The sequence below is a fragment of the Marmota flaviventris genome, chromosome 9 (genome assembly GCF_047511675.1).
Source record: "Marmota flaviventris isolate mMarFla1 chromosome 9, mMarFla1.hap1, whole genome shotgun sequence".
Classification (NCBI taxonomy): Eukaryota; Metazoa; Chordata; class Mammalia; order Rodentia; family Sciuridae; genus Marmota; species Marmota flaviventris.
Window position 1 is genome coordinate 93,598,783 of NC_092506.1, and position 27,599 is coordinate 93,626,381.

The 27,599-nt window shown below is 33.2% G+C and overlaps 1 protein-coding gene across 6 annotated transcripts in view; it reads left to right on the top strand.

Moving 5' to 3' along the window:
* The window catches only part of Atm (ATM serine/threonine kinase), a 153,612-nt gene that overhangs the window by 103,338 nt on the left and 22,675 nt on the right, over positions 1-27,599 (top strand). For all 6 annotated transcript variants that reach the window (XM_071616672.1, XM_027930673.2, XM_071616673.1 and 3 more), the window contains exons 38-56: positions 1,147-1,234; positions 4,086-4,241; positions 6,820-6,907; positions 8,217-8,305; positions 8,403-8,505; positions 9,066-9,214; positions 10,833-10,937; positions 11,882-12,001; positions 12,943-13,177; positions 13,562-13,729; positions 15,329-15,442; positions 15,850-16,067; positions 16,899-17,106; positions 17,947-18,060; positions 18,365-18,523; positions 18,891-19,029; positions 19,128-19,210; positions 20,316-20,456; positions 21,362-21,478. In XM_071616672.1, coding sequence (XP_071472773.1) covers positions 1,147-1,234; positions 4,086-4,241; positions 6,820-6,907; positions 8,217-8,305; positions 8,403-8,505; positions 9,066-9,214; positions 10,833-10,937; positions 11,882-12,001; positions 12,943-13,177; positions 13,562-13,729; positions 15,329-15,442; positions 15,850-16,067; positions 16,899-17,106; positions 17,947-18,060; positions 18,365-18,523; positions 18,891-19,029; positions 19,128-19,210; positions 20,316-20,456; positions 21,362-21,478 — 2,594 coding nt within the window. The remainder of the gene's footprint in view (positions 1-1,146; positions 1,235-4,085; positions 4,242-6,819; positions 6,908-8,216; positions 8,306-8,402; positions 8,506-9,065; positions 9,215-10,832; positions 10,938-11,881; positions 12,002-12,942; positions 13,178-13,561; positions 13,730-15,328; positions 15,443-15,849; positions 16,068-16,898; positions 17,107-17,946; positions 18,061-18,364; positions 18,524-18,890; positions 19,030-19,127; positions 19,211-20,315; positions 20,457-21,361; positions 21,479-27,599) is intronic.

Genomic DNA, 27,599 nt, shown 5'->3' on the forward strand with positions numbered 1-27,599 from the left:
TGGTTTAGCACAGTTGAAATTCTTTCATAAATTCTCCAGATTGTTTCCTGCTTTCAGCCATCTCAGATACTGTTAAATATTCCTTGGTACATTGTCCTTTCCTTTTGTCCCAGAGAACCATTACTTTTATTTCACATTTCACTTTCATATATTTTTTTTAAGAATTTAACCTTTATTTTATTTGTTTGTGTTGTTTATTTGTTTTTATGTTGTGCTGAGGATTGAACCTAAGGCCTCACCCATGCTAGGCAAGCGTTCTACCACTGAGTTACAACCCCCGCCCTCACGTTTCACTTTTCTATGACACTTCCCTTGTTCAGGTGAGCTTCCCTCATACAGGTCTCTGCAGCATTCTAAACTTTCCCTCAAACCATTTCTCATGCTGTGTTGAGAGTATCCAGCCTAGTCTGTGAGTTCTGTGTAGTCAAAAATAGTCCATCTTGTCAATCTACCTACTTAACACTCATCTGATATTTGACAAAGGTGCCAAAAATATATTTTGGAGAAAAGACAGCCTTTTTAACAAATGATGCTGAGAAAACTACATAGCTTTTTTTTTAGAAAAATGAAACTAGACCCCTGTATCTCACCCTGTACAAAACTTAAATTGAAATGTATCAAAGATTTAGGAATTACACCAGGAACTGTACAACAGCTAGAAGAAAACATAGGGTCAACACTGCATCATAAAGGGGCTGGCACCAACTTCCTTAACAAGGGGAGGGAAAGGGGAATCATGAACCAAATTCAAATTCCATGCACAGATGAATTTCTCAGGATGAGCCCAACTACTGTGTATAGTGGTAAAGCTCCAATAAGAAAAAAATAGTCTATCTTGTTCATTGTTGTATACTGAACACCTAGCTTACAAAAGCTTTTGATTTTATTGAGGCTGTGAATTAGTACTTCTTCAGAGATAAAATGTAAATCGCAATGTAAGATCTCAGTTATATAAACATATTGGGTTTTTTTAAAAGAAAAAGCCATTAAATCTATTTATTTGTTCATATTTATTAAGAACGAATTTTGTATTAGGTATTGTCCAACAGAATCTTGCTGTATAAAGTGAGACAAACACAGACAAGAACCAAGTGCCTTGGGAGATCTTTCTGGGTCTGAGAAGAGATTTCTTTCTTTCTTTGTTAGAGTCAGAACCATTTTTCCGATGCTCTTTGGATAAAAAATCACAAAGAACAATGCTTGCTGTTGTAGACTACATGAGAAGACAGAAGAGGTAATGTAATGAATGTTGCTTCTTGAGTTTGGGGATTTAGAAATCTAATTTGTTACTGTAGGCCAAATTTTGACCTGATGATTTTAGGTGAAGCTGTTGCAGAATGTTATATTTAATTGGTGTGATGGTTACATTTCCTTGTAATAATCCATATTCAAGATGGTACTTTGGTTAAATCCGTGTCAGAAGCTCAGTTCTAGTCCCAGCAGTATGAGTAATGGTGTTATCTTTGCTAAATCCTGCAGCCTTTAGGGGCTTCAGTTTATTCATCTACAGAGCTAAGAGAAAGGAGCAAGTGATTTTACCAGGTTAATTATGTTGCCCACTTTATTTATTTATTTCACCAGTTCTAAGGATTGAATCTAGGGGTGCTCTACTTTGGAACTATATCCCTAGCCCTTTTTATTTTTTGAGACAGTGTCTCACTCAGTTGCCCAGACTGACCTTGAACTCATGATGTCCTGCCTCAGTGTCTTGAGTAGCTGGTATTACAGGTGTGCACCAACCATGCTGTGACCCTTCTAACTTTTCCCATTGCTTTTTAGAAGTAGCTAGAGTTGTATGAATATGTCTTATATATGTATCATAAGATATAGTATATGCCATAATCATCAATATCTGTAGTCACACTCTGGTAGAACAATGTTTATTTTCCTGATAGGGGCAAATTTTATAATATTACAAGTATCTTTGTTCCTGTTATTTATCATGAGGGATGTGTGTATGTGTGTGTTTGTGTTCATGCATGGCATTGTGGTTTGAACCCAGTGGTGCTCTTCCACTGAGGTGCACCCTCAGCCCTTTTTATTTTGATTTTGAGCCAGGGTCTTGCTGAGTTACCCAGATTGATCTTGAACTTGGCAGTCCTCCTGCCTCAGCCTCCCAAGTTGCTGGGATTACACTCATGTGCTACCACATTTGGCTTCATGAGATTTTAAATGGAGTATAACAATAGCTAAGGTTGACTAAAACTCTGAAGAAATAATACAGTGAGTCTATACAAATGCCCCTAACTTTGAATGGTTCATTTTATGATTTTTCAATTTGACAATGGTATGAAAGTAATAGCATTCAGAAGAAACCATACTTTGAATTTTGATCTTATTCTAGGCTAACAGAATAACATGTAGCATGATCCTCTTGTGATGCTGTCATGATGGTGACAGCCATTCAATCACAAAGGGGACCACTGATACTCCACAGTGTGCTGTGTTGTTAAGCTATGATGTTCAGTAGGTTGCATTTTTTTACTTATCAAGATTTTCAAATTATGATGGGTTTATCAAAGTATAAGTATTGTAAGTTAAGGAGAGTCTATAATTTGAATATGTGGGATTTGATGTCTCATGCATATGTGTGGTGATAGTGACAGAGGTTGGTAAGGAGTGGGGTGTGTGTGTGTGAAAGAATAGAAGGATTTTTAAAACAAAATGCATTTACATCTTAAAAAAGAATTCCTTTGTATTTCCTTTATACCATTTCATTCTACTCATAGAAAAAGAAGATTTTTGGCTTTTGGTGGTCTTCAATTCTGATAAGAAAGTGACTGATTTATTTTATTGATTTGTACCAGATCCTTTTTTGAGAAAATTCATTTAAAGCTTTAACTGTAGGTAGGAGCATCTTGGTGTTGGGAGGCAGTTTTTCACCTTCAAGTCATTCGTTTCAGATTTATTTACGTTAAATGGTGTTGATGTTGGCAGGACTTGAGAAGATAAAATTTCTTCCTTAGTTGACACATGGCAGTTGTACAAGATAAATATTCTTAATATTCAGTTCCATTTTTCAATAAGACCTGTAAAAATGATTGTTTAAAAATGTTAATGGGACATATTAAAAAAAAATAAGGACCTTAGCTCAAGTTGAAGTCTGATACTTTGTGATCTGGTGTCTTTGAACTTGTTTTATTGTCTTTAAAATCAAGCTAATGTCTACCTTGAGGGAGCAGTTTGGTTTGTGGTAATTAAAATAGATGAAGTATGTAACATATCTGACATTAAAAAATGCTAGCAGCTTTCTTTCCATGGGCAGATTATTTGACTTCTCAGAAATATCAGCTACAGTTAAGGACTTGTTGTGTAGAAGGCACTTTATTCATTGGTTTTACAAGTGTTATATAATCACTGCAACTGTTCTTTGATGTATATGTTTTTCTGGGATTTATAAATGAGGAAAATAGGAAACTGAGGCTGAAGAGTTAAGTTGCTGAAGATCATACAGCTAGTACTAGGTGCTGTAGCTTGCTTTGCACCTAACTCTGTGCTCCTCCAAAGCCAGTGCTCTTAACCACTACTTTGTCATTTCTCTGATAGTTTTGAAACAGATACTATTCTATAGTCCAGTTCTCATCTGCTATTACCACAATGAGAGATTTTTATTAAACAACTCACCTTATGCAATAAACTAAAGAGAAAATGACTGCAATAGGAAAGACATGTAGTTGTGTCTTAAAAGAGAATAGTTTCATTAAATTAAAAGATGTATCTCTGTGTGCACACATGCGCACATGTGCGTTACCAGCTGTTCTCTGTAGCCTATTCTTAGGTAATGGTGCGTGAAGTTTTTGATGTAGGGAAGGCATGAAGCTCAGATTTATATGGGATGATGGGTCATAGCTTTCAGCATATTCTCCGAGGGGTTTGTGATCCAAAAAAGATTAAGAAACTAGACTCTTTAATCATGCCATCTTAGAATGTTTATAGCTATAAGGGAAATGTGGTTTTCAGTTATTTGAATGTAATTTTCTGTTTAACTTGCAGCTGTTCCCAATGTGTTACACTATATTATGGTGTTTTTCTTTTAGTGTTGAAGTTTTAAAAATGAAATGATATTATGGTTAATTTTTCTTTAGACCTTCGGCAGGAACAGTTTTTGATGATGCTTTCTGGCTGGATTTGAATTATCTGGAGGTTGCCAAAGTAGCTCAGTCTTGTGCTGCTCACTTTACAGCATTGCTCTATGCAGAAATCTATGCAGATAAGAAGAACATGGATGATCAAGAGAAAAGGTAATGGAATTTATAAGTTTTGGGTTTTAAAATTGATGTTGACATTGTTTAAATAAAGATACATAGTAAAAATTATTTTGGTGCCTCTCATTTAAAATACATTTTAGGTAGAAATTTGTGTTTTAAAGTAAAACAATAATAAAAATTTAAAAAGAAGTAATTCCACTCTAAGATAAATACAAATGTTTTATTATATATTACAAAAATTATATAGATAGCAAGCTTCTGGAGGACAGAGACCATATTTATTTTCTTTGTATTTCTCTCAATAGCATTGAGAATTTAATATAAATGATCAATAAATATTTTTCAAATGATTGAATTAATTCCTAATTTCATTATTATTATATTTACCACTAATTCCTTAACTATTCAATATCTATTTTTCTTTTGACTATAGAGTAATGTGACTTTTTTTCTGTGACCAAAGAAATTTTATTTTTGTGTATTATCTGTCTGTATTTCTGCTTACTTTGATTTATGAGAACTATCATGAGAATCTCATAAATACAATCCTAGATCATGGTGAAAACGCCAATAAAGTAGGAAGAGTAAAAAAAAAAAAAAAAATACATGCTTTATTATCCCAACTGTTCTCCTCAAATCTTTGTTTATTTGAAATAGCCTAGAGTTTACTTTTATATTTAGCCTCACCTTATCACCACTCAATCAGCCGTATTAAGAAATGAAAATAGCAAAAATGTGTTGTGTTGACACAGTTATCATTCTTGTTACCAGTAATTTTTATTTTAGATTGTCAGTAAAGTAGTGTGCTTTTTACACTATGGAAAACCAGGAACCAGAATTCAAATTCTAGTTCAAATGTAATTAACTTACTAGATGTGGACCGATTTCTTAACTTGTGGTTTGATATTTAATTTAAGCTTTTTAGTTGAAAACACACAATATGTGGACACTGTATACTATGTAATAGATATGTTCATGATCAGTATAACCTTCTTATGAAGACAGGTATATTGTCCTTTAAATAGGTAGTGAGTAAGAAATTAATTACTATCTAAGAGTATTACCATTTTAGTCAGAGCCTGCATACTTGGTATTAGTAATTGCAATTTGGATGTGTTTTAGTTTCTTGGTGTGCAGAATAGTATTTCTTAACAATCAGGAATGAACAAGTTATCCCTTCTAGGAGTATAAATTGAAGCACCTTTAGTTAAAGGTAAGTGATTGTATGGAATGTAGCAGACTTTTGCAGAATTGCTTATTTTTGTTTTTTGGGGAGTGTTAGGGAATTGAATCCAGAGTTTTGCACTTGCCGGGCAAGTACTCTTACATCAGAGCTATATCCTCAGCCCCATATTGCATGTTTTAAAGCAAGCATGCCAAGATTATTTTGGTATTCATTAGGAGAGGGTGCTTGGCAAATAGGGTTTACTGTTGGCTTTGATAATCTGTTTTTACTCCCCTGGGGTCTGATGGGAAGATGAGGGTAAACAGATGAAGTATATAAAGGTTAAGAGATGCGGGGCTGGGGATGTGGCTCAAGTGGTAGCACACTTGCCTGGCATGCGTGCGGCCCAGGTTCGATCCTCATGCACCACATACAAACAAAGATGTTGTGTCCGCCGATACTTGAAAAATAAATATTAAAAAAAAAAAAAAAAGGTTAAGAGATGCTAGTTTTCTTCAGTGCCTCTATTAGGTGAGCAGAAGCTTTGTAAATCTAAAGTGGCCAAGAGTATATTTGTACATAAAATAAAGATGAACACTTTACCAGAGCTGTCAGGTCAAGAAAATGAACTGCTCTCTCAGATATCCTATTTGGACTATTTAATTTTTAAATTTATTTTTAATATGTCTTTAGTTGTTGATGGACCTTTATTTTATTCATTTATTGATATGCGATGCTGAGAATCAAGTGCCTCACACATGCTAGGCAAGTGCTCTACTACTGAGCCACAATCCCAATCCCCTCCCTATTTGGTCTGTGTAATAACAAAGTTCCTCATACTAAGTATTCTGGATACAGGTAAAGTTTTTTGTAACTTGCTCCTGAGAAAGTATGAGATTTCATTGTTAGTGCCCATAATTTTTTGAGGAAGAAACTCTGCGAAATAGGATTTTGACAATAGGTGTTAATTTCACAACTTCAGTCATCTTAATATTCTTAAATTTATCTTAATGTTTTGGTAATAAGGGTTTAAGTAGAGTTTTAGATTTCTTAATTTTTGTCAGTTCATCAGTGTTAAATTGTGGCTCATTGTGGTCTTAAATTGTATGTCTGTAATTAAGTTGAAAATTTAGGTAAAACCACTAACAGAAATTTAGGAACTGAATTGGGGATATCTCTATTTTTAAACAGGTTTGTTTCCTTATAAATAAGCATGGTTTGGCATATAACCTCCCCAAATATAGAAAATTTTATTAAAATGTAATTATCCTCCATGGAATTAACATTCACAAATTTCTTTTCAGTTCTGGTATAAATGATATTCTCTTAAAGTTCATTATTTGCCACCTTCATTAGTTTTTTTTTCCCTATTGTCTATAGTTTCTGTATTCATAAGCTTCCAAGTAGTATGTTCTCATTAAAAGCAGTGCTTCTTTTGATAAGCAGAGGTCTTATATTTGAAGAAGGAAGCCAAAGTACAACTATTTCTAGTTTGAGTGAAAAAAGCAAAGAAGAAACTGGAATAAGTTTACAGGTAAATATTAACAGTTCTAATGTTTATATCAATATTTAATCTTATATTTTGATTATTACTTTTTATAGTGATGTCATTTGATTTGAAAACTGAAGTTACTCTTTTAACAGAGCATCATCTATATACATTTATAGTTTGAAGTTCAGGTCTTCAAGTAGACTGACCTGAATTCTAATCCTGACTGTGCCACTTAGTTATATAATCTTGCACAAATTACTTAACCTTTCTAGTCTTGAGTTCCTTTATCTGAAGAATGGAAGCAAAACCATCCAACTTATAGAGTGGGTTTTTACTGTGTATTTTCTGCCATAGCACCCTATTCATTTTCTGTATATCACTTGCAGTTTATAATTGTTTGTTTATTTTTTCATTGTCACAAAAGCAGCAAATTACTTTTTGTATATATTTCTTAAAAATCTACTTTCAAATTGACCATGGTGTGTGTCGTTCTCATCGACTTTCTTTGGTCAACTCATTTACAACAACAATTTGAACTTCGCTACCTTGCTTAAAATTTTGATCTTCACTTCTCTGCCTTTGCTTTCAGCTAGCCTCTTACTTGGTGGAGAAAATAGTTGGCATAGATAGGAAACCCAGACACATCTACCCTCAAATATTGAAATCTTCCTGCATATGCCCCTGTCATAACCGTCTGTCTTATTAAACTGGAGAAATAATTTCTCCCTTTATTTAAAGCTAATCTTAATTCCTGTGCTTTTTATTTATCTACTTTTTCTCAAACTTTATTTTTTTAATATGCTGTGTTGCCTCTGAACTATATTCTAAACATTTTCAAACCTCTACTTTTAAAAATTTCTCTCACAAGTACAAAATAACTTCCCTCTTCTTGGTGTGCTTTTTTGGGTATCACTCACTCTCTTCTTTCCCTTCATAACCAAACTTTGTGAAAGAGTTGTCTATATTTGCTGTCTCTAAGTCTGGTGGTAACCTTTCAATTCTCTTTACACTTCATACTATCAGTTATGCCTTACATGAAATATGTTCTGTTTACTTTTTCAGTTCGCTCTCCTAATTTTTCTCTTTGTTCTCCTTCATCTTTCGCAGTCTCATCCTTTTCCACTGACTTTTTGGAGTATCTTCTGTATACCAGGCATTGTGCTAGGCTTGGGTACCAAATGTTTCAATTCAGATAACTTGATATAGTATATATTTGAATATGATTTTATTTTACTTTTATAGGGCAACATTTAGAATTGAGAGTTATGTGTTGATAATGATGCAATTTAAGGTTTTCTAAATTTATAAAGTGATTCTTCCCTTCCTGTTTTTGTTGTATTTCTGTTTTAAGGATCTTCTATTAGAAATTTACAGAAGTATAGGAGAGCCAGATAGTCTGTATGGCTGTGGTGGAGGGAAAATGTTGCAACCCCTTACTAGGTAAATCACATTTTTCTATATAATGGTATAGTAATTCTGTCTGTGAAGGAGTTCTATGTATGTAGAATCAAGATATTTTTACAACCTTTTCTTACAGACTACGAACATATGAACATGAAGCAATGTGGGAGAAAGCCTTAGTAACGTATGACCTTGAGACAGCAATCTCCCCAGCAACTCGCCAGGCAGGAATAATTCAGGTATATTTTTTTCTTGGATTGGTAAAGATGTCACTAGTGCAGTGCTCATAGAATTCCAGTATGTCATTGGAATATTTACATAGCCAGATGAACTTGAGATAAGGTTAGAAGTTACCTGTTTTACAGACGTGGGGCTAAAAACTGAGGAACACACAGGAAAGCTAGGTAGGTCATTGTCCAAAACAATAGTTTAGGTTTGTTAATCATAATTTTTGTTACCTAACAAAAGACATTTCTTGAGTGTGAACGTTGTGCCAGGTAGTGTAAATTAGTGCCTCACATGGAAAATTCCAAGTGTACTATTATTTCTCATAGTTTGCCTTGGAATTGGTTTCATTTCTGAAGCTATTGTTGGCTCATTAATACTCTTTAGTCATTCTTCCTTTAAATATTAGAACTCCCTGAATTCAGTTTTAATGTTTTTGGGGAAACATACTAAACAACATTTTGGGACTGTGATATCGCTAACTATAAACTGAAGTTTTATGTTTATAAATTTTTGTTTCTCTAGTTTTCTGTTGAGATCTTTCTTTCTTTAAAAAAAAACAACTTCTGTTTAGGCCTTACAGAATTTGGGACTCTGCCACATTCTTTCCATCTACTTAAAAGGGTTAGATCATGAAAATACAGAGTGGTGTGCTGAACTACAGGAACTTCATTACCAAGCAGCATGGAGGAATATGCAGTGGGACCATTACAATTCTTTTAAGTAAGAAGAAATCCAACTTAAAAAAAAAAATTGCTTCTTTTCTGATTCTAAATAACTTTTTATTTTATTCTATCAATATAACAGGAGTTGTATTTTCTATATTTTATAGATTCTCCAAGCTATGCATTCCTAAATAAGATAGTAATAAACAGTAAACAAAATTAGACCTGAATTTCCCTCTTTTTTTCCATTAGCACAGCTCCATTCCCCTCCCCAATATTTTCAAAAATAGAAACATCAAAGATATTTTCTTAGGAGAATTCCTTAACTCACTTTTTCTTCGACTCAGGAATCCAAGGAAAGGTATAGATGTTTCTCTTTTTACTCCCTGCTATAAACATTTTAGTCATATATTACTTGTATCTGCTGGATGGTATACAAAGGACCAGTTATCTTTATTTATGAATTTTTTTTTATTAAAAGGTGCTAAATCAGTTATCCAGGAACATAATATTTATCACTTGTTTGTCAAGTCACCATATTTTTATTTTATTTATTATTATTATTGATACTGGAGATTGAATCCATGGGCACTTTACCACTGTGCTACATCCCCAGCCCTTTTTATTTATTTTTTTAAATTTTGAGACAGAGCCTCACTAAGTAGCTTAGAGGCTTGATTAGTTGCTGAGGCTGGCCTTGATCTTGTAGTCCTCCTGTCTTAGCCTCCTGATTCACTGAGATTACCGGCATGCACCTCCATACCTAGCACCATATTTTTAAAATTATAAACCAAACAGCTATCTAATAAAGGATTTCACATTTATGTAAAGTGTTTTGATAACATAAACACTAAAAATGAAACAATGTGTAATTGCCTTCATAGAAAATATTTTCATTAATTAGAATGCCTTTCAGATTTCAAACTACAAGATTACTATATTATAGGGATTTGCTCTCAAATTTTTTAGACATTTTAGTATATATAAGTTGGTCCTGCTTCTGTCAGTATATGCCACTCTCTTGTTTACTGTTTTTCAGCCATAGAGGTCTTCTCTTTGTTTTTTGATCAGTCCATGATGTTCTTACAGAAAGGCCTTAGATGTATATATTCTGCTTTTCTCCATGTGGGTGGCAGTTTCTTGTCATTCAGTCTCTAGTTTCATATATTTATTTCATATCTTCAGATAGACCTTTTTTTGACTACTCTTCCTAAAGTAGCCACTCCATCATAATGTTTTTTTTTTTCATTTTATTTGAATTCTCTGCTTGTCCTTTGTCACTGTCTGATATTATTCTTACTTATTGTCCAAACCAAAACAAGCTCCATGGGAGTGGGCCCTGATCTGACTTGTCTGCTAATGATTTCCCACGCTAGAACCTGTTCTTAATGCCTGACACATAAAAGGTGTTCACTGAATAAATAAATGAAAATATAGCATATTTTGAACCAGGCAAAGGATCTGAGAAATTTTCAGTTTTTTCTGCTTGAAGAATTTAAATGACCCATAAAATAATTAGTGTTTCTTAACAAAATTTCTAGAAATCTGTTTTTTCATTTAAAAAAAAAGTTAATTTCAGTTTTAAAATTTAGTTCTTTGAGTTATTTGTACATGTATATCTTTAGGCTTTGTTTTAAAATATGTATTTTTCTTTTATTTTTTGAATTATCTCACAGCAAAGGATTAGAAGGAACCAGTTACCATGAATCATTGTACAATGCTCTGCAGTCTCTGAAAGACAGAGAATTCTCCACATTTTATGAAAGTCTCAAATATGCCAGGTATTACAAAAAAGCAAATAATTTTCTGTTTAATGTCATGGCTTCTTTTTTCCAAACTTAAGGAATAATTTCAATGTGAGGATTTGCATTGTTGTAGGGATAAAGACTTGGTGGCTAGGTGAAGTGTTTCCTTGTCCTTCTGTGTTCTTCCCTCAAAAAAAAATGTTTTCTTTGGAACCCTACATCAGTTCTTTACCCTAAGCTCCCAGGAAACACTCTTAATTCCTACTCCTTCCTATACAAAGTATCCTGAGAATTTAAATTTTATCTCCTCAAATATTATGTGGCATTTACTCTCTTAGCATTAGAGTTCAAATGTAACTTTTTTTGTGTAATAGTGATTAGCAACCTAATAAATCCTTCATTACAGCAATAATATTTGCTATCATTTAGGTACTTATCATGTGCTTGACCAGACTCTTTCCTAAGGCATTCTCTGATCTTCGAAATGAGTATGGAAATGAAAAAAAAAAAAAAAATTAGGCTTAGTGAAATCCAGTGGTTTGTCCTGTTAGACAGCCAAAGGTGACACAACTGGGATTTAGATTTAGGGCTATATTATCCCAAGGCCAATTTTTTTCCTTTGCTATTTCATATTCTCTAATATTTGTGAATATTGTTATTATTAGATTAATAGCAAGATTGTGATAAGATCTCTATAAATACAGATTTGTACTTATATCTCCTTGAAAACCTCTTCTTATTTTTTTTTTAATTTTTTGGTTTTGGTACTGGGGATTGAACCCAGAGATACTTATTTCTAAGCTACATCCCTAATCCTTTTTATTTTTCTTGTAAGACAGGATCCTGCTTAGTTGCCCAGGCTGGTCTCAAATGTGCAATCCTGCCTCAGCCTCTCAGGTCACTAGGACTATATGCCTGCACCACTGTGTCCAGCCTCTTCTTTGTTTTCAAAGTTTGTTTCTTTTCTCTTTTGCTATTAGAATAAAAGAAGTGGAAGAGTTGTGTAAGGGCAGTCTTGAGTCTGTGTATTCATTGTACCCCACACTTAGTAGATTGCAGGCCATTGGAGAGTTAGAAAACATTGGAGTGCTTTTCTCAAGGTATGTAATTAATATGATTTTTTAATTCCAGAATGAAGCTTCTCTGTTACTGACTTACCCTTTTTTAAAGTAAATTAATACAGTTTCCCTGTTTTACTTTCTAATATGGTAAATATCAATAGATATGTCAAAATTTTAAGCTCTTTGGGGTCTTCAATAATTTTTAAGAATGCATAGTGATTCCTGAGACTGAAATGATTGAGCTCTTACACTTTGGGGGAAGATTTGCTTCCTATGAATTTGTATTACTCCTTCCTTCTCTACCATACCACTGAAAAAACTTTCATTTCCTAGTCATTTTCTCATTGTCTTAGTCTACCTTCTTCATCTTTTTTCTCAGTATAGTAGTCAAGTTAGATACTATTTACTTTAAGCATCTGAGAAGCAAGCATACTGTTCACATAAATGAATTGTACAGTATGCATTTTCTATTCCTTTAATAAATGTTAGCAGATGAAATCTTTGCCAGATGCCAACTTCTGCTTCACTGAATTGTGATTTCTTTGACAACTGCAATTAGGCACAGTCATCCCCCAAAGGTAATTAATGAGTTTACTTTATTTCCTGGCAGATTTGTCCTCCTTTACCACAAAGAGCATGGAAGCAAGACTAGAGATGTAGGAATTCTTGATGATAGATCTGATGAATATGTTCCCATTTTAGAAGAGTTTTTATTTAAAAGGACTACTTTCCATTATTTCAAAGAGCATTTTAAGAAAATCTTTAAAAATATTTATTACCTGTTACTTCTCTGCCAACTTCTTAGGGGTCTGAACACATACCATTTTGTAGTCTTTTAAAACTTTGTCCTTATTTAGGATTATTTATAAGTTCTAAACTTGTTACTACACAAATTCCTTTGTAATGTATATTACATTTTAGAACCTCATAATTTTTTTTCATTTCTTTTGCTTATATTAACTCTCTGATTTGGCTTTCAGATCACTCACAGATAGACAAATCTCTGAATTGTATATTAAATGGCGTAAACACTCCCAGATAATTAAGGACAGTGATTTTAGCTTTCAGGAGCCTATCATGGCTCTACGCACTGTTATTTTGGAGATCCTGATGGAAAAACAAGTGGAGCTCTCTCAAAGAGAGTGCTTTAAAGACATTCTCACCAAACACCTTATAGAATTCTCTGTTCTGGCCCGAACTTTCAAGAACACTCAGGTAAATAGGATTTAAAATTATATCATCTCACCTCTTGGCCTTTCCTTTTATTATATAACAAAAAGCATGAGTGAATTAAGAAATTGAGAAATAGAGATCAATGTTATATAGTATAGTATAATTAAGATTTCCTGTGTTAGGCAAACTTGAGTTTAAGCCTTGAACAAGGCAATTACCTTCTTTCAGCTACAAATTCTTGGTTAAATAAAGAGAATATACCTAACTTACTATATTGATAACAATTCAGTGATTTGACACCTTTAAGACAGTCCCTGACAAATAGTCACATTTTCATTGAATGGTAGTTACTGCTTTCATTATTATTAGTGGTAATAGTAGTAGTAGTAAAAGTATTTTTATTATTATTTGCCATTTTCATTTCAGCTACCTGAAAGGGCAATATTTCAAATCAAACAGTATAATTCAGCTGTTTGTGGTGTCTCTGAGTGGCAACTAGAAGAAGCACAAGTATTCTGGGCAAAAAAGGAGCAGAGTCTTGCCCTGAATATTCTCAAGCAAATGATTAAAAAGTTGGATGCCAACTGCACAGAGGTTTTTTGTTTTGTTTTTATTTACTGAAATGATGTTATGTTGTTATGGAAAAAAAAACAAAACACTGCTATTCTTTAAAATATTTTAGTGGCATTTTTTAAAAATATTCTAAATATTTTAGTGGCAATTTTATTAAAAATTTGAAATTACTCATCCATGAGTAAGATGTGATGTTTTGAAAAGGAGTCTTGAAAATATTTGAAAAGAAGTTTAGAAACCATTTTTCGTATTTACAAGTCAGTGAGTCCCACTTGTGATAGATTCATTGAATTTATCTCAGCATTAAGTCTGACTTTCGAAAGAATTCAAGAATGGTATATAGGCCGGGCATGATGCCATAGGCCTATAATCCCAGCAGCTTGGGAGGCTGAGGCAGGAGGATTGCGAGTTCAAAGCCAGCCTCAGTAATTTAGTGAGGCCTTAGGCAACTCAATGAGACCCTGTCTCTAAATAAAATACAAAAATGGGTTGGGGTTGTGGCTCAGTGATTAAGTGCCCCCTGGTTCAATCCCTGGTACCAAGGAAAAAAAAAAAAAAGGAGGGGGGGAATAAACATAAAATACTTGCTGTAAATTTGAAAGAACAAGTACAGGGAGGGGTGCTGGGGATTGAACCCAGGACCTTAGGCATATGAGGCAAGCACTCTACCAACTGAGCTATATCCCCAGCCCCAGAAATGGAAATTCTTTTGAAAACAAAAGTATTTAAAAACTAAAGCAAGTTGGCTAGGGTTGTGGCTCAGTGGTAGAGCACTTGCCTGGCATCTGGGAAGGAAGGAAGGAAGGAAGGAAGGAAGGAGGGAGGGAGGGAGGGAGGGAGGGAGGGAGGGAGGGAGGGAGGGAAAGATTGTGCCCATCTGCAACTAAAAAAATTTTTTTAATTAATAAAGCAAGTTGGAACAGTTAGTTTGTCAATCCAGATGCTTTGAAATTATCACATCTGATATTTTATTTAACATCACCTGTTATTGCAAACATGTTTTTACTACTTTTGCTGTATTTCCAGCATATGATGAACAAAGGGGGTGCATTTATAGGAATCATTAATTTTTCAAAGATTTAACTTACCATTACCATGGTATTCCTCAGACCTGCTTAGTGATTCTCAGCCTACTGGACTTTTGGATGTTGGATGTTTGTGGGACATATCCTCCATTATTAGGGAATATATCATTATAACAAAGCATTGGATGTCAGTATGATGTATTAATTATTGTGTAACACTATAGGCCCTGAAGTAAAGGCTGTCTGTAGTTAGCTACTTTCTTTGTACCTCAGTTTCCTTACCTGTAAATTGGGGATAATAATAATATTCAGTTCATAGGATTCCTGTGAGGATTGAGTTAATATACATAAACTTGTTACAGATTGCCTGGCATATATAAGTACTCAATAAATTTTAGTTTCTTCAATGATAGTAATAATAACTTTAAAGTACAGATTGATTACTTTGTAAATTTACATACTTGGAATTATTAAAATAATTGGTGAAAGCAGACAAGGAGAAATATTTTTAATGTGCTTTTTCTCCCTACATGGAGGACATTTTTATATACTTATGATAATGAATTACATTTTACTATTTTATTTTCTTACACAGAATGATCCCAACCTAAAACTTATATACACAGAATGTCTGAGGGTTTGTGGCAACTGGTTGGCAGAAACTTGCCTAGAAAATCCTGCAGTCATCATGCAGACCTACCTAGAAAAGGTAAGCTTTTGGAGCAACTCTTTAAGACTGTTGTTGATCATGAATACATTTGATCTTTTATCAAGAACAATTATCTTTCAAAAGCAAAAGTATGGATTTAAGTATTACATGAAAAACATGATGTGATTATCTTTAAATTTTAAAGAGCTTTTTGTTTTTGCACAGTTCTTTATAATTCAGTTGTTGTAGTTATTTCTACACTATCAAAAGTTGTTCTGAAAATCAAGAAAATACATTATTAATTTAATTTAGCTAAATTAAATGTATTTAATATTATATATTTACATATATATGTATATATATACATAAAAACTATGTATTTAATGTGGGATTACCTTGATCTGAGTGATTATTTAAATGCTTATAATATTTGTAAATATGTTTAAATGGATTGTATATTCTTGAAGGCAGTAGAAGTTGCTGGAAGTTATGGTGGAGAAAGTAATGAAGAGCTCAGAAATGGAAAAATGAAGGCGTTTCTCTCATTAGCACGATTCTCTGATACTCAATACCAAAGAATTGAAAACTACATGAAATCATCAGAATTTGAAAACAAGCAAGCTCTCTTGAAAAGGGCCAAAGAAGAAGTGGGCCTCTTAAGAGAACATAAAATTCAGACCAACAGGTAAATATGTGCCTACAAGTGATGATTTTGTGTTCACCAGCCGAGTAAACTGAACTTGTTTGTGTAAAAAAAAAATTTGAATTTTTTTTTTTTTTTTTTTGAGAACTAAACTTTAGTTTGCTTACTTATAGACTATCATGGCCCTACAGTGGTTAATCACAAATTAGTATTACATATTCTTTTATGAAGACTTTCTATCTTAGTTCTAAGGTTCTTGTAGAACATATAAATGTTAACTTTTTAGATTTTTTTGTTATAGTTGGAAAAAGATATTTGTGTTAAAATTAAAAAACTTACCTGTTTTAATGTAATTAAATATCTTTATTTAAACCTGCCTTGAGTCTGTGTATTTTAGTATAAATAGAGGATCAAGCTAACTAAATAGCTTGAGTCTACTTTTTCCTTGGTTGCCTAGAAAGCTTATGAATTGTACCATTATGACAGAAGTAATTTTTTTCCCTTTATCTTTAGAAATATGCTTTTTCTCCTGGAATGAATATCTATTTATATCTATATCTATCTCTCTCTCTCTCTATATATATATATATATAGATATATATATCTATATAGATATATATATCTATATATATATCTATATAGATATATATATCTATATAGATATATATATAGAGAGAGAGAGAGAGAATATATATATATATATAGAGAGAGAATATATATATATAGAGAGAGAGAGAATATATATATATATAGAGAGAGAGAGAGAGAATAAATAAATATATATATATAGAGAGAGAGAGATCACATATTTTTTTTTTTTTAGTTCTGTGAAATTTTATGGCTTTGTGTTTTACTTTAATTGTCCAATGCAAGATACACAGTAAAGGTTCAGAGAGAGCTGGAGCTGGATGAATGTGCGCTCCGTGCATTGAAAGAGGATCGTAAACGCTTCTTATGTAAAGCAGTTGAAAATTACATCAACTGTTTATTAAGTGGAGAAGAACATGATATGTGGGTATTCCGACTTTGTTCACTTTGGCTTGAAAATTCTGGAGTTTCTGAAGTCAATGGCATGATGAAGGTAAATCTTGTTCAATTCAACATTCAGGCTTGTGTTTTAAAAGGTACTTGATAAACTCCAAGTAACACAGGATTGTATGGAAGTCAGAGAATTTGTGTCAGTGTTTTCCCACATCTACAGTTACCACAGGAGAATACCTAAAATGGAGAGCTAGATTGGGGAATTTGGAAAGCAGTTAAGAAATTATATGATCACAAGTAGATTTTTTCCCTTAATTTTAGCTTTGGGGGATTATTTTAAAAAATGAATTACTTTTCCAATTGGAAAAACAATATTTTTAAAGAAAACAACGAGAAATCATACTTGTTTAGTTTTTATTTAAAAACCTCATATTTTAGTGATGATACCTAATATTAAAGATATGATGCCAAAATGTGTATGTTTGTTAACTTGAAGGTTAATAGTAAAAATGATTCTCCTAGACAAAAAAGTGATAAGACTTATAATAGATTCAACCAGTCTCTGCTGTAGTGCACACTAAATTCTGTTACTTTTGGTATATAGAGAAAAATAATTATTCCGTTTATTGCATTCCAGTTTCTCAGGAGTCAAGATCACAATAGTGCTCAGATCCACATTATCCTCCTCAGAGTCACTGGAATATAAACAGTGCCAACACTCCTTTTCTGAGTACAATTTAACGTAGGACCAAATGTTTTTACTTATGAATTATTTATATCCATTAGAAAGACTTGCAGATAGCATAAGTGACAAAGAAAAAAATGTAGTTAGCAATGTTTTATTAACAATCATTAGGTCATTCTAGTAGAAGAACTTTATTTTAGAATAATTTCTTTGCTTAGATATGAGAATATTTGAAATTTCTTTCTTAATTTGTAGAGAGATGGAATGAAGATTTCATCATATAAATTTTTGCCTCTTATGTACCAATTGGCTGCTAGAATGGGGACCAAAATGATGGGAGGCCTAGGATTTCATGAAGTCCTCAATAATGTAAGTAGATCTGAACATCAAAACACAATAATTGCTTTCTTGCATATTACTATATACTATGTAAAGTGTATATTACTCTTCCTCTCTAGGAAATGAAAATACAAATTTTAGTATTTTACAGAGGCTGTTATTCAGTCTCTCTCTTCATGTACCTCTCTGGTGCTTTCACACTCAGACATCCACCCATTGCCATGTATAGACAGTAACATGCCTTTTGATAGTTTAAAAAAAAAAAGTGGACTTCCTGCTTTTTTTTTTTTTTTTTTAATTTGTGCAAAACTAATAGTTTTTAATTTTCTGACAGCTCATCTCTAGGATTTCAATGGATCACCCCCATCATACTTTGTTTATTATATTGGCCTTAGCAAATGCAAACAAAGATGAATTTTTGACCAAACCAGAGACAACAAGAAGGAGTCGAGTAACTAAAAATGCACCTAAACAAAGCTCTCAGCTTGATGAGGTATTTCATTTGTAATATTCATTTTTTTCCCAGATTATTTCTTTCCTAAGTATTGGGGATTTTTAAGAATTCATGTTGTTGATAGTATTTGGTTTTTAAATCTTTGGCTATTATGATAAAATTAGTTCAGAACTTCTGAATATTTTTCAAAGTATAGATAGCAGTTTTTTTCTTCGCAGCAGTGAAAAATAGGTTTTTGAAAGTTACCAAATATTGACACTTGAGATAATAATACTTTCCTTGTATTTCATTCATATGGTGACTATTTTGTTTGTCTCTGATGACTTACAGTTTTTCCATCATCAAGATCTGTGCATAAATTTTGTTTTTCTCATTGTTTTTATAATTCACTGTTCTTCGTTAATAGGATCGAACAGAGGCTGCAAACAAAATAATATGTACTATCAGAAGTAAGAGACCTCAGATGATCAAGAATATTGAGGCACTTTGTGATGCTTATATTATATTAGCAAACTTAGATGCCACTCAGTGGAAAACTCAGAGAAGTATGTTTGAAAGAATTAGTGTTGCTGCTCCTGTTTGACCTACACTGTTGTTCCTCAGTTTGCAGTTGTCACTAAAATCTCTTTATTTTTAAATACAGAAGGCATCAATATTCCAGCAGACCAACCAATTACCAAACTTAAGAATTTAGAAGATGTTATTGTTCCTACTATGGAAATTAAGGTAATTTACCATTAATTCTTGATTTTTTAAATTAAGCTACTTTATTAGATTGAACCTAATTAAAATAATATTTTTGTATATTCAAAAGTGGTTATATATTGAAAATTTTGTGGTTCACCCTAGAGATTGCATTGGATTGCATTAGATTCCCTTTGCCGAAGTCTTAAAATAAACAAAGGCTTCTACTTCCTTTTCCTTTGCCTTCTGTTTTACACCTTTTGCCTTCTGTTTTACACCTTTTCCTTTGCCTTCTGTTATACATCTTTTGAAGGTCTGTAGCTGCTACCTTCACTGGCCAGAAGAAGGACAATTTTCATGTGCTTAAACCAAGACTAATTTTTGACTTAGAAAGAAAATTCCCCATTGTTTTTCCTTTAATTTTCTTTAAAAAGATTTGGTATTTGATAGACTTTATCAGCTGTGATTAAGTATTGCAATATGTATTAGACTATGTGATCATGATACATCTAGGTATGTCATAATGATCTTTTATTGCTAGACGCACCATGTTGACAGGGATATGTGTAATAATAAAGGTTATAGTTTAGAAAATGATCATGTTAAGTACATTGTAAATCTCCCCATTGAATTTGCAGTTCAGTGCTTAGTACAGATTATCACTGAATTTGAACTATAGCTGCATCATGTGGATTGACTGATATCTTTCCAGCTATATCAGCTAAGTTAGTTAGCTGAATATATCCTGAAAAATACCAGATTTAATCACTGTCATCAAGAAAAATCCTTGCCACCCTTTTCAAAATGTACATGTTGTAAGGAATTTTGTTATTTCTTAGATGACTTAACATATGTAAGTAACAACACTTGGGTTCTGATTTTTCAGCAACTCTTTTCTAACTTGATGTGCCTTAGTTTTATTAAAAGTATTTAGGAAAATAAATTTAATGTTATCTATATGTAATTTTTTAAAACTTTCCAATGTAATATGTTCTTTCATTAAACAGAAAGTAAAGTTATAGTTCTCAACCAACAGCACAATGTCATTCATTCCTTTTTAATCTTAAAATTGCCATTTATAATTTATTTATGTTTAAATGCAAATAATGTATCTGACTTGTTTTCATAATTTTATACTTTTCATTAGGTGGATCCCACTGGAGAATATGGAAATCTAGTGACTGTTCAGTCATTTAAAACAGAATTTCGTTTAGCAGGAGGTTTAAATTTACCAAAAATAATAGATTGTGTAGGCTCTGATGGCAAGGAGAGGAGACAGCTTGTCAAGGTAAGAGTTCCCTTTGGGTTGTAACCTTTAGAGTATTAATGACATCAACATTTAAAAAAAAAAAAACTCATTGATATCATTTCTGCTTTATTTTTTTGAATATATTTTTTTAATTGTAGTTGGACACAATACTTTTATTTTACTTATTTATTTTTATGTGGTGCCAAGGATCAAACCCAGGGCCTCGCCCATGTGAGGCAAGTGCTTTACCGCTGAGCCACAACCCCACCCTTTTCTGCTTTATGTTAAATATTTATTTTGAATAATTACAAGTGAGAAAAACTTGTGAAATAAAAATGCACTATTTTTTAGAACCACAATGTGCTTTCTATTTTTTTAAGTCTCTGAAAGACTATCATTATTATACAGTTGATTCAAGTAAAAGACTATACTTGTTAACATGCACAGACACAATGAGGTGAACAATTAACTTGTTTGTTGTGAAAAAATCTTTTGGTAGTTGTGGCTTATTTCCACGATTAGGACAAGTTAAAGACCTTTGCCTCAGTATACTGGGCTTGGCACTGTGCCAGATGCAGTTGCACCAGAAAGGTACAACAGTATTCCTCATTTTGTGTTTACTCAGGGATTCTTTGGTCCCTGCTAGAGAACAGTGAAGAGATAAGTACTCCTCCACTTAGGTATTTTGCAGTGTGCCCACAGGTGGGGAAATTCAGTTAGTTTGATTACAAAATAAGTTAGGGGAAACTTCTTTTTCCTATCAGTCTGCTTCCTCAGTGTTAGCTTATTCTAAATGAAAGATTAACGGTAGGTCTTAATTATTTAAGAGAGTGCTGGTGATCAGATTGACTTTTGAGTATATTTTTGTATCCTCAGATGACTTTTGTGTACGTTTTGTAATAAAATGAACTGTGCTTATTTATTTATGTTTGATTATTCTGAAGGGCCGTGATGACCTGAGACAAGATGCTGTCATGCAGCAGGTTTTCCAGATGTGTAATACATTACTGCAGAGAAACACTGAAACTAGGAAGAGGAAATTGACTATCTGTACATATAAGGTAACTAGTTTGTATTCTGTTGCTTCACCAAGAAAATATGATTTTCTTTGGACAAAGAATCAGCAAATGTTTCTTTTTGTTGTGTTTTTTTAAATTTAAATAATTCTTTATTTATATATGACATTGGCATGCATTATAATTCTTATTACACATATAGAGCACAGTTTTTCATGTCTCTGGTTGCATACAAAGTATATTTACACCAATTCATGTCTTCATACATGTACTTTAGATGATAATGTCCATCACATTCCACCATCATGTCCAACGCCATGCCCTCTCCTTTCTCCTCCCACCCCTCTGCCCTATCTAGAGTTCATCTATTCCTCTCATGCTCCCCCTCCCAGACGCAGGGTCTCTGGTTTTATCCCCTACTATAAATCACCCTCCGTACATCAAAGAAAACATTGGGCATTTGGTTTTTTGGGATTGACTAACTTCATGTCTTCAACTTCTCTAACTCCATCAATTTACCTGCAAATGCCATCATTTTATTCTCTTTTATTGCTGAGTAATATTCCATTGTGTATATATACCACATTTTTAATCCATTCATCTATTGAAGGGCATCTATGTTGGTTCCACAGTTTAGCTATTATGAATTGTGCTGTTATAAATATTGATATGGCTGTGTCTCTGTAGTATGCTGTTTTAAAGTCATTTGGGTATAGACTGAGGAGAGGGACAGCTGGGTCAAATGGTGGTTCCATTCCCAATTTTCCAAGAAATCTCCATACTGCTTTTCATATTGGCTGCACCAATTTATAGTCTCCTACCAGCAGTGTATGAATGTACCTTTTTCCCCACATCCTCGCCAACACTTATTGTTGTTTATATTCTTAATAGCTGCCATTCTGACTGGAGATGAAATCTTAGAGTAGTTTTGATTTGCATTTCTCTAATTGCTAGCAATGAAGAATATTTTTTCATATATTTGTTGATTGATTGTATATCATCTTCTGAGAAGTGTCTCTTCAGGTCCTTGGCCCATTTATTGATTGGTTTATTTGTTTTTTGGTTTTTTTTGGCGTTTAGCTTTTTGAGTTCTTTATATAGCCCAGAGATTAGGGCTTTGTCTGATGTATGAGGGATAAAGATTTGCTCCCAAGATGTATTCATCTCACAGATTGTTTATTGTTTCTTTTGCTGAGAAGATACGTTTTAGTTTGATTCCATCCCATTTATTGATTCTTGATTTTAATTCTTGCGCCACAGGAGTCTTATTAAGGAAGTTGGGGCCTAATCCCACATGATGGAGATTAGGGCCTACTTTTCTTCTATTAGACGTAGGGTCTCTGGTTTTATTCCTAAGTCCTTGATCGATTTTGATCTGAGCCTTGTGCATGGTGAGAGTGGTTTAATTTCATGTTGATGCATGTGGATTTCCAGTTTTCCCAGCTAGATCTGTTGTAATTTTATACATTTGGTGTCCTGTAAGCCTCTTGTATTTGATTTCTCAATTCATTCTTCATGTTTGGAAATTTTTCTGATATTATTTCATTGAAGAGATTGTATATTCCTTTGCTTTGTATCTCTGTGTGTTCATGTTATCCCATAATTATTGGAGGTTTTGTTTTTGGTTTCTTACAATCTTCACTGTGTGGTCAACTTTATTTTCAAGATTGTATGTTTTGTCTTCAATGTTTGAGGCTCTGTCTTCCAAGTGATCTAGTCTGTTGGTGATGCTTTCTATTGAATTTTTATTTTGGTTTATTGTTTTCTTCATTTCAAGAATTTCTGTTTGGTTTATTTTCAGAATCTCTCTTTCTTTCTTGCAGTAATCTTTTGCTACCTACATTTGCTCTCTTTGTTGGAGTGATCAGTTGTTGCCTGTATTTGCTCTCTTATCCCTTTGTTGAAGTAATCAATTGTCACCTGTATTTGCTCCCTTATGTCACTGTTTGATTTGCAGATCATTTTAATAATGTACATTCTGAACTCCTCCTCTTGACATTTCATCTACTGTTCTGGCAATGGATTCTATTATTGTAACATCTTGGTTTGTTTGGGGCACTTTCTTCCCTTGTCTTTTCATGCTTTTTCTTTATCTTCCCCTATAGCAATGGGAATCCAAGGTGTTATAGTTTCTATCCTATAATCTTGTGGTGTCCCAGCAGGTTTCTGGTGTCTTGCCTTTAAAAAGGAGATCGATATTAATAGCACCCAATGCAAACAATATACAGCTTTAAACCAAATAGTTCCTGTTTAGACAATTACAGTTTTGTCACAATAAACAGAAATGATGTGTTCAGTTAATACCTGCAGTATAAAGCAGGTTTGCAAAAGGGTCTAAAGTTTCTACTGGTAGACAAAGAGAGAACTATAGAACACTAAAGAGAGACATTTAAAAAGACCATAGAAGATGGAAAGATCTCCGATATTCTAGAATAGGAAGAGTTAATATAGTCAAAATGGCCATACTCCCAAAAGTGTTATACAGATTTCATGCAATTCCAGTTAAAATCCCAACAACATTCCTCATAGAAATAGAAAAGGCAATCATGAAATTCATTTGGAAAAAAATAAAAGACCCAGAATAGCCAAAGCAATTAAATAGTACACGGATAGCAGAAGATATCAGGGAGGAGATAAAAAAATTCTTAGAGAAGTACTTGAGCACGCAAACTGCTCTGTAATGAAATCATTAAACTGGATGAAGCTAGTTTCTGATGTACATTCTAACCTACCACCTAAGCCAGCAAGCAGAAGTCAATAAACTTTTATGGGGTTCTATAACCAAGCCATTCCTAGGAGCTAAATTACCAAAGCCCATTATAAGGTGTGCTTGACCAGCAAAACCTGAACTGACATTTGCTGCACAAGAAAAATAAAGTTAGCAAATGGGCCCTTAAATTTTTTGCTAAATCCATAGGCTTATATGTCATCTGAGAAGAGCCATACTTATGTATCAATTAGAAAGGAAATTGTATCCTGCTTTGAACAATTAACACGAAGTCAAGCCATTCAAGCAAAGTTCAAAAAGCTAGCACTGTGAATGTTTAGAACTGTGCATAGTTCTGACAAGCTGTGGTGCACAGATACTTGAGTAAGCTGCTAGATTGACAGCACAGGGAGGGCAGATCTTACATCTGTGCTTCAACAGTTGGTTCCCAGCATATGTTCTAGGCCTCACAGGCAATGTTACCAAAATATTTTTGAAGAAATGTCTTAGTGTTCATCAAAAAGGCACAGCTGAAAAGGTGAGCTTTATGTCCTCAAATGCTTAGTTTCATTACCAGTTACCAATGAGTACTTCATTCTTAACCCTTTGATCTCTCTCTATTACATAGATCAAAAGGAGCAAAATGTGTAGGTTGCCTCTGCTCTTCACTGTCCTGCACCCTATTTTTCCTGTTCTGAGAATCTGGTAATGATCTCTCAACCTCTGGCCCATCCATGAGTCTTGATGTCCCTACATTCCATGGGTTTCCTTGAGTAAGGTCATAGCAGTCTGGTACTTAAAAAAAAAAAAAAAAAAAAAAAATTATTAGAGGTAAATGAGAATTCCAATACACATACCAAAAATCTTTGGGACACTATGAAGGCAATGCTAAGAGGAAAGTTCATTGCATTGAGCTCATTCATTAAAAGAAGGAAAAAGTCAACAAATAAATGACCTGACATTACATCTCAAAGACCTAGAAAAAGAACAAATCAACACCAAAAGTAGTAGAGGACAGGAAATAATTAAAATCAGAGCTGAGGGGCTGGGGCTGGGGCTCAGTGAAAGAGTGCTTGCCTGGCATGTGTGAGGCACTGCATTTGATCCTCAGAACCACATAAATATAAAATAAAGGTATTGTGCCCACCTACAACTAAAGAAATATATATGTAAAAATCGGAGCTGAAATCAATGAAATTGAAACAAAAGAAACAATTGAAAAAATTGGCAAAACAAAAAGATGGTTCTTTGAAAAAATAAATAAAATTGATAAACCCTTAGCCACCCTAATGAAAAGGAGAGCAATAACTCAAATTACTAAAATTTGTGATTAAAAAGGAAATATGACAGATACCATTGAAATACAGAAGATAATTAGAAACTATTTTGAAAATTTATACTCCAATAAAATAGAAAATATTGAAGACACAAATTTCTAGAGAAATATGATCTGCCCAAACCAAATCAGGAGGACATAAACAATTTAAACAGATCCATTTCAAGCAGTGAAATAGAAAACTCCATCAAAAGTCTGCCAACCAAGAAAAGCCCAAGACCAGACGGATTCTCAGCCAAGTTCTACAAGACCTTCAAAGAAGAATTAATACCAATACTCCTCAAATTATTCATTCAATAGAAAAGGAGGGAACCCTTTCATACTCATTCTATGCAACTAGTATCACCCTGATGCCAAAACCAGACAAAAACAGATCAAGGAAAGAAAACTTCAGGCCAATATTCCTAATGAACTGAGACACAAAAATTCTCAATGAAATTCTGGCAATTCGCACACAAAAACATATTAAAAAGATAGGATGAACCCCCTAGGGATGCAAAGTTGGTTCCATATACAAAATCAATGAAATGAATTCATCACATCAATAGACTTAAAAATCATACAATCATCTTAATAGATGCAGAAAAGGCATTTGATAAAATACATACCTTTTCATGTTCAGAACACTAGAAAAACTAGGGATAGTAGGAACATACCTCAACATTGTAAAAACTATTTATACTAAGCTCAAGGCCAGCATTATTCTAAATGGAGAAAAATTGGAGGTATTCCTTCTAAGAACTCAAACAAGACAGGGATACCCTCTTTCACAACTCCTATTTAATGTAGTCCTTGAAACTCTAGTCAGAACAATTAGACAAAAGAAATTAAAGGGATACGGATGGGAAAAGAAGAACTCAAACTATCACTATTTGCTTATGACATAATTCTATATTTAGAAGGTCAAAAAAACTCCACCAGAAAACTTTGAGAATTAATAAATGAATTCAGCAAAGAAACAGGATATAAAATCAACACCCATAAATAAAATGCATTTCTATACATCAGTGATGAACCCTCAGAAAAATTAGGAAAACTACTCCATTCACTATAGCCTCAAAGAAAATAAAATACCTGGGAATCAATCTAACCAAAGAGGTGAAAAACTTATAATGGAAACTAATGAATAGTGTTTAATTGTTGAAAAAAGGTTTACATTTAGCCTTTCAATCCTGCCTGTGCCAATATTTTTCTGTTCTATATGATGTGTATTTCAAAGTATTCTTCTTAGCATTCTGAGAGAGAAGCCATAATGTCCTAAGGCATTCACTGTATATAATGAATTAACGTCATTTCTCTTTAATTACAGTGATATAGCTCTGTATCTTGGCAGAATTGAGAAAATAGCCGTCAGCATTTTTTTTGTGATACCACATGAAATACTGTGATGCTCAGTTGAGATAGGCTATTCTAGAGTTTTGTTTGGTTTTGGTTGGTTAGTTTGCTCTGGTTTGGTTTTACCAGAGAAAACACTGTTATTTGCCTTTTAACACTCCAACTATTTCTCCATCAACCAACATCCAGGTGAGACCCTGATCTCAAGTAGAAAAAAAATAATCTATTTCTTTAAAGATTAATCTTTTTTAATGCTAGTTGTTTTTTTTTTTTTTTTTTTTTGTGGGATTTGTTATTTATTCATACATGCACAAAATGTTACACAATAAAATTTGGCCCAAATCACTCCCAGGTATTTCCCTTACCCTCGCCTCCTCCCTCCCCCTGGTTATGCTAGTTTTTAAAACATTTTCTTATTCATTGTATTTAATTACACATAACATTTAACAATAAAAAGTTGGTTATTTGAAAAAATAAATAGCTACACTAACAGAAAACTCAAATTACTAAAATTTATGATGAAAAAGGAAATATCATGATGGACACTACTGAAATACAGAAGACAATTAGAAACTATTTTGAAAATTTATACTCCAATAAAATAGAAAATCTCAAAGACATCTACAGATTTCTAGATACATATGATCTACCCAAAGTGAATAGGGAGGACATAAACAATTGAAATAGATCAATTTCAAGCAGTGAAATAGAAGATGCCATCCAAAGCCTATCAACCAGGAAAAGCTCAGGACTAGACAGATTCTCAGCCAAGTTCTACAAGACCTTTA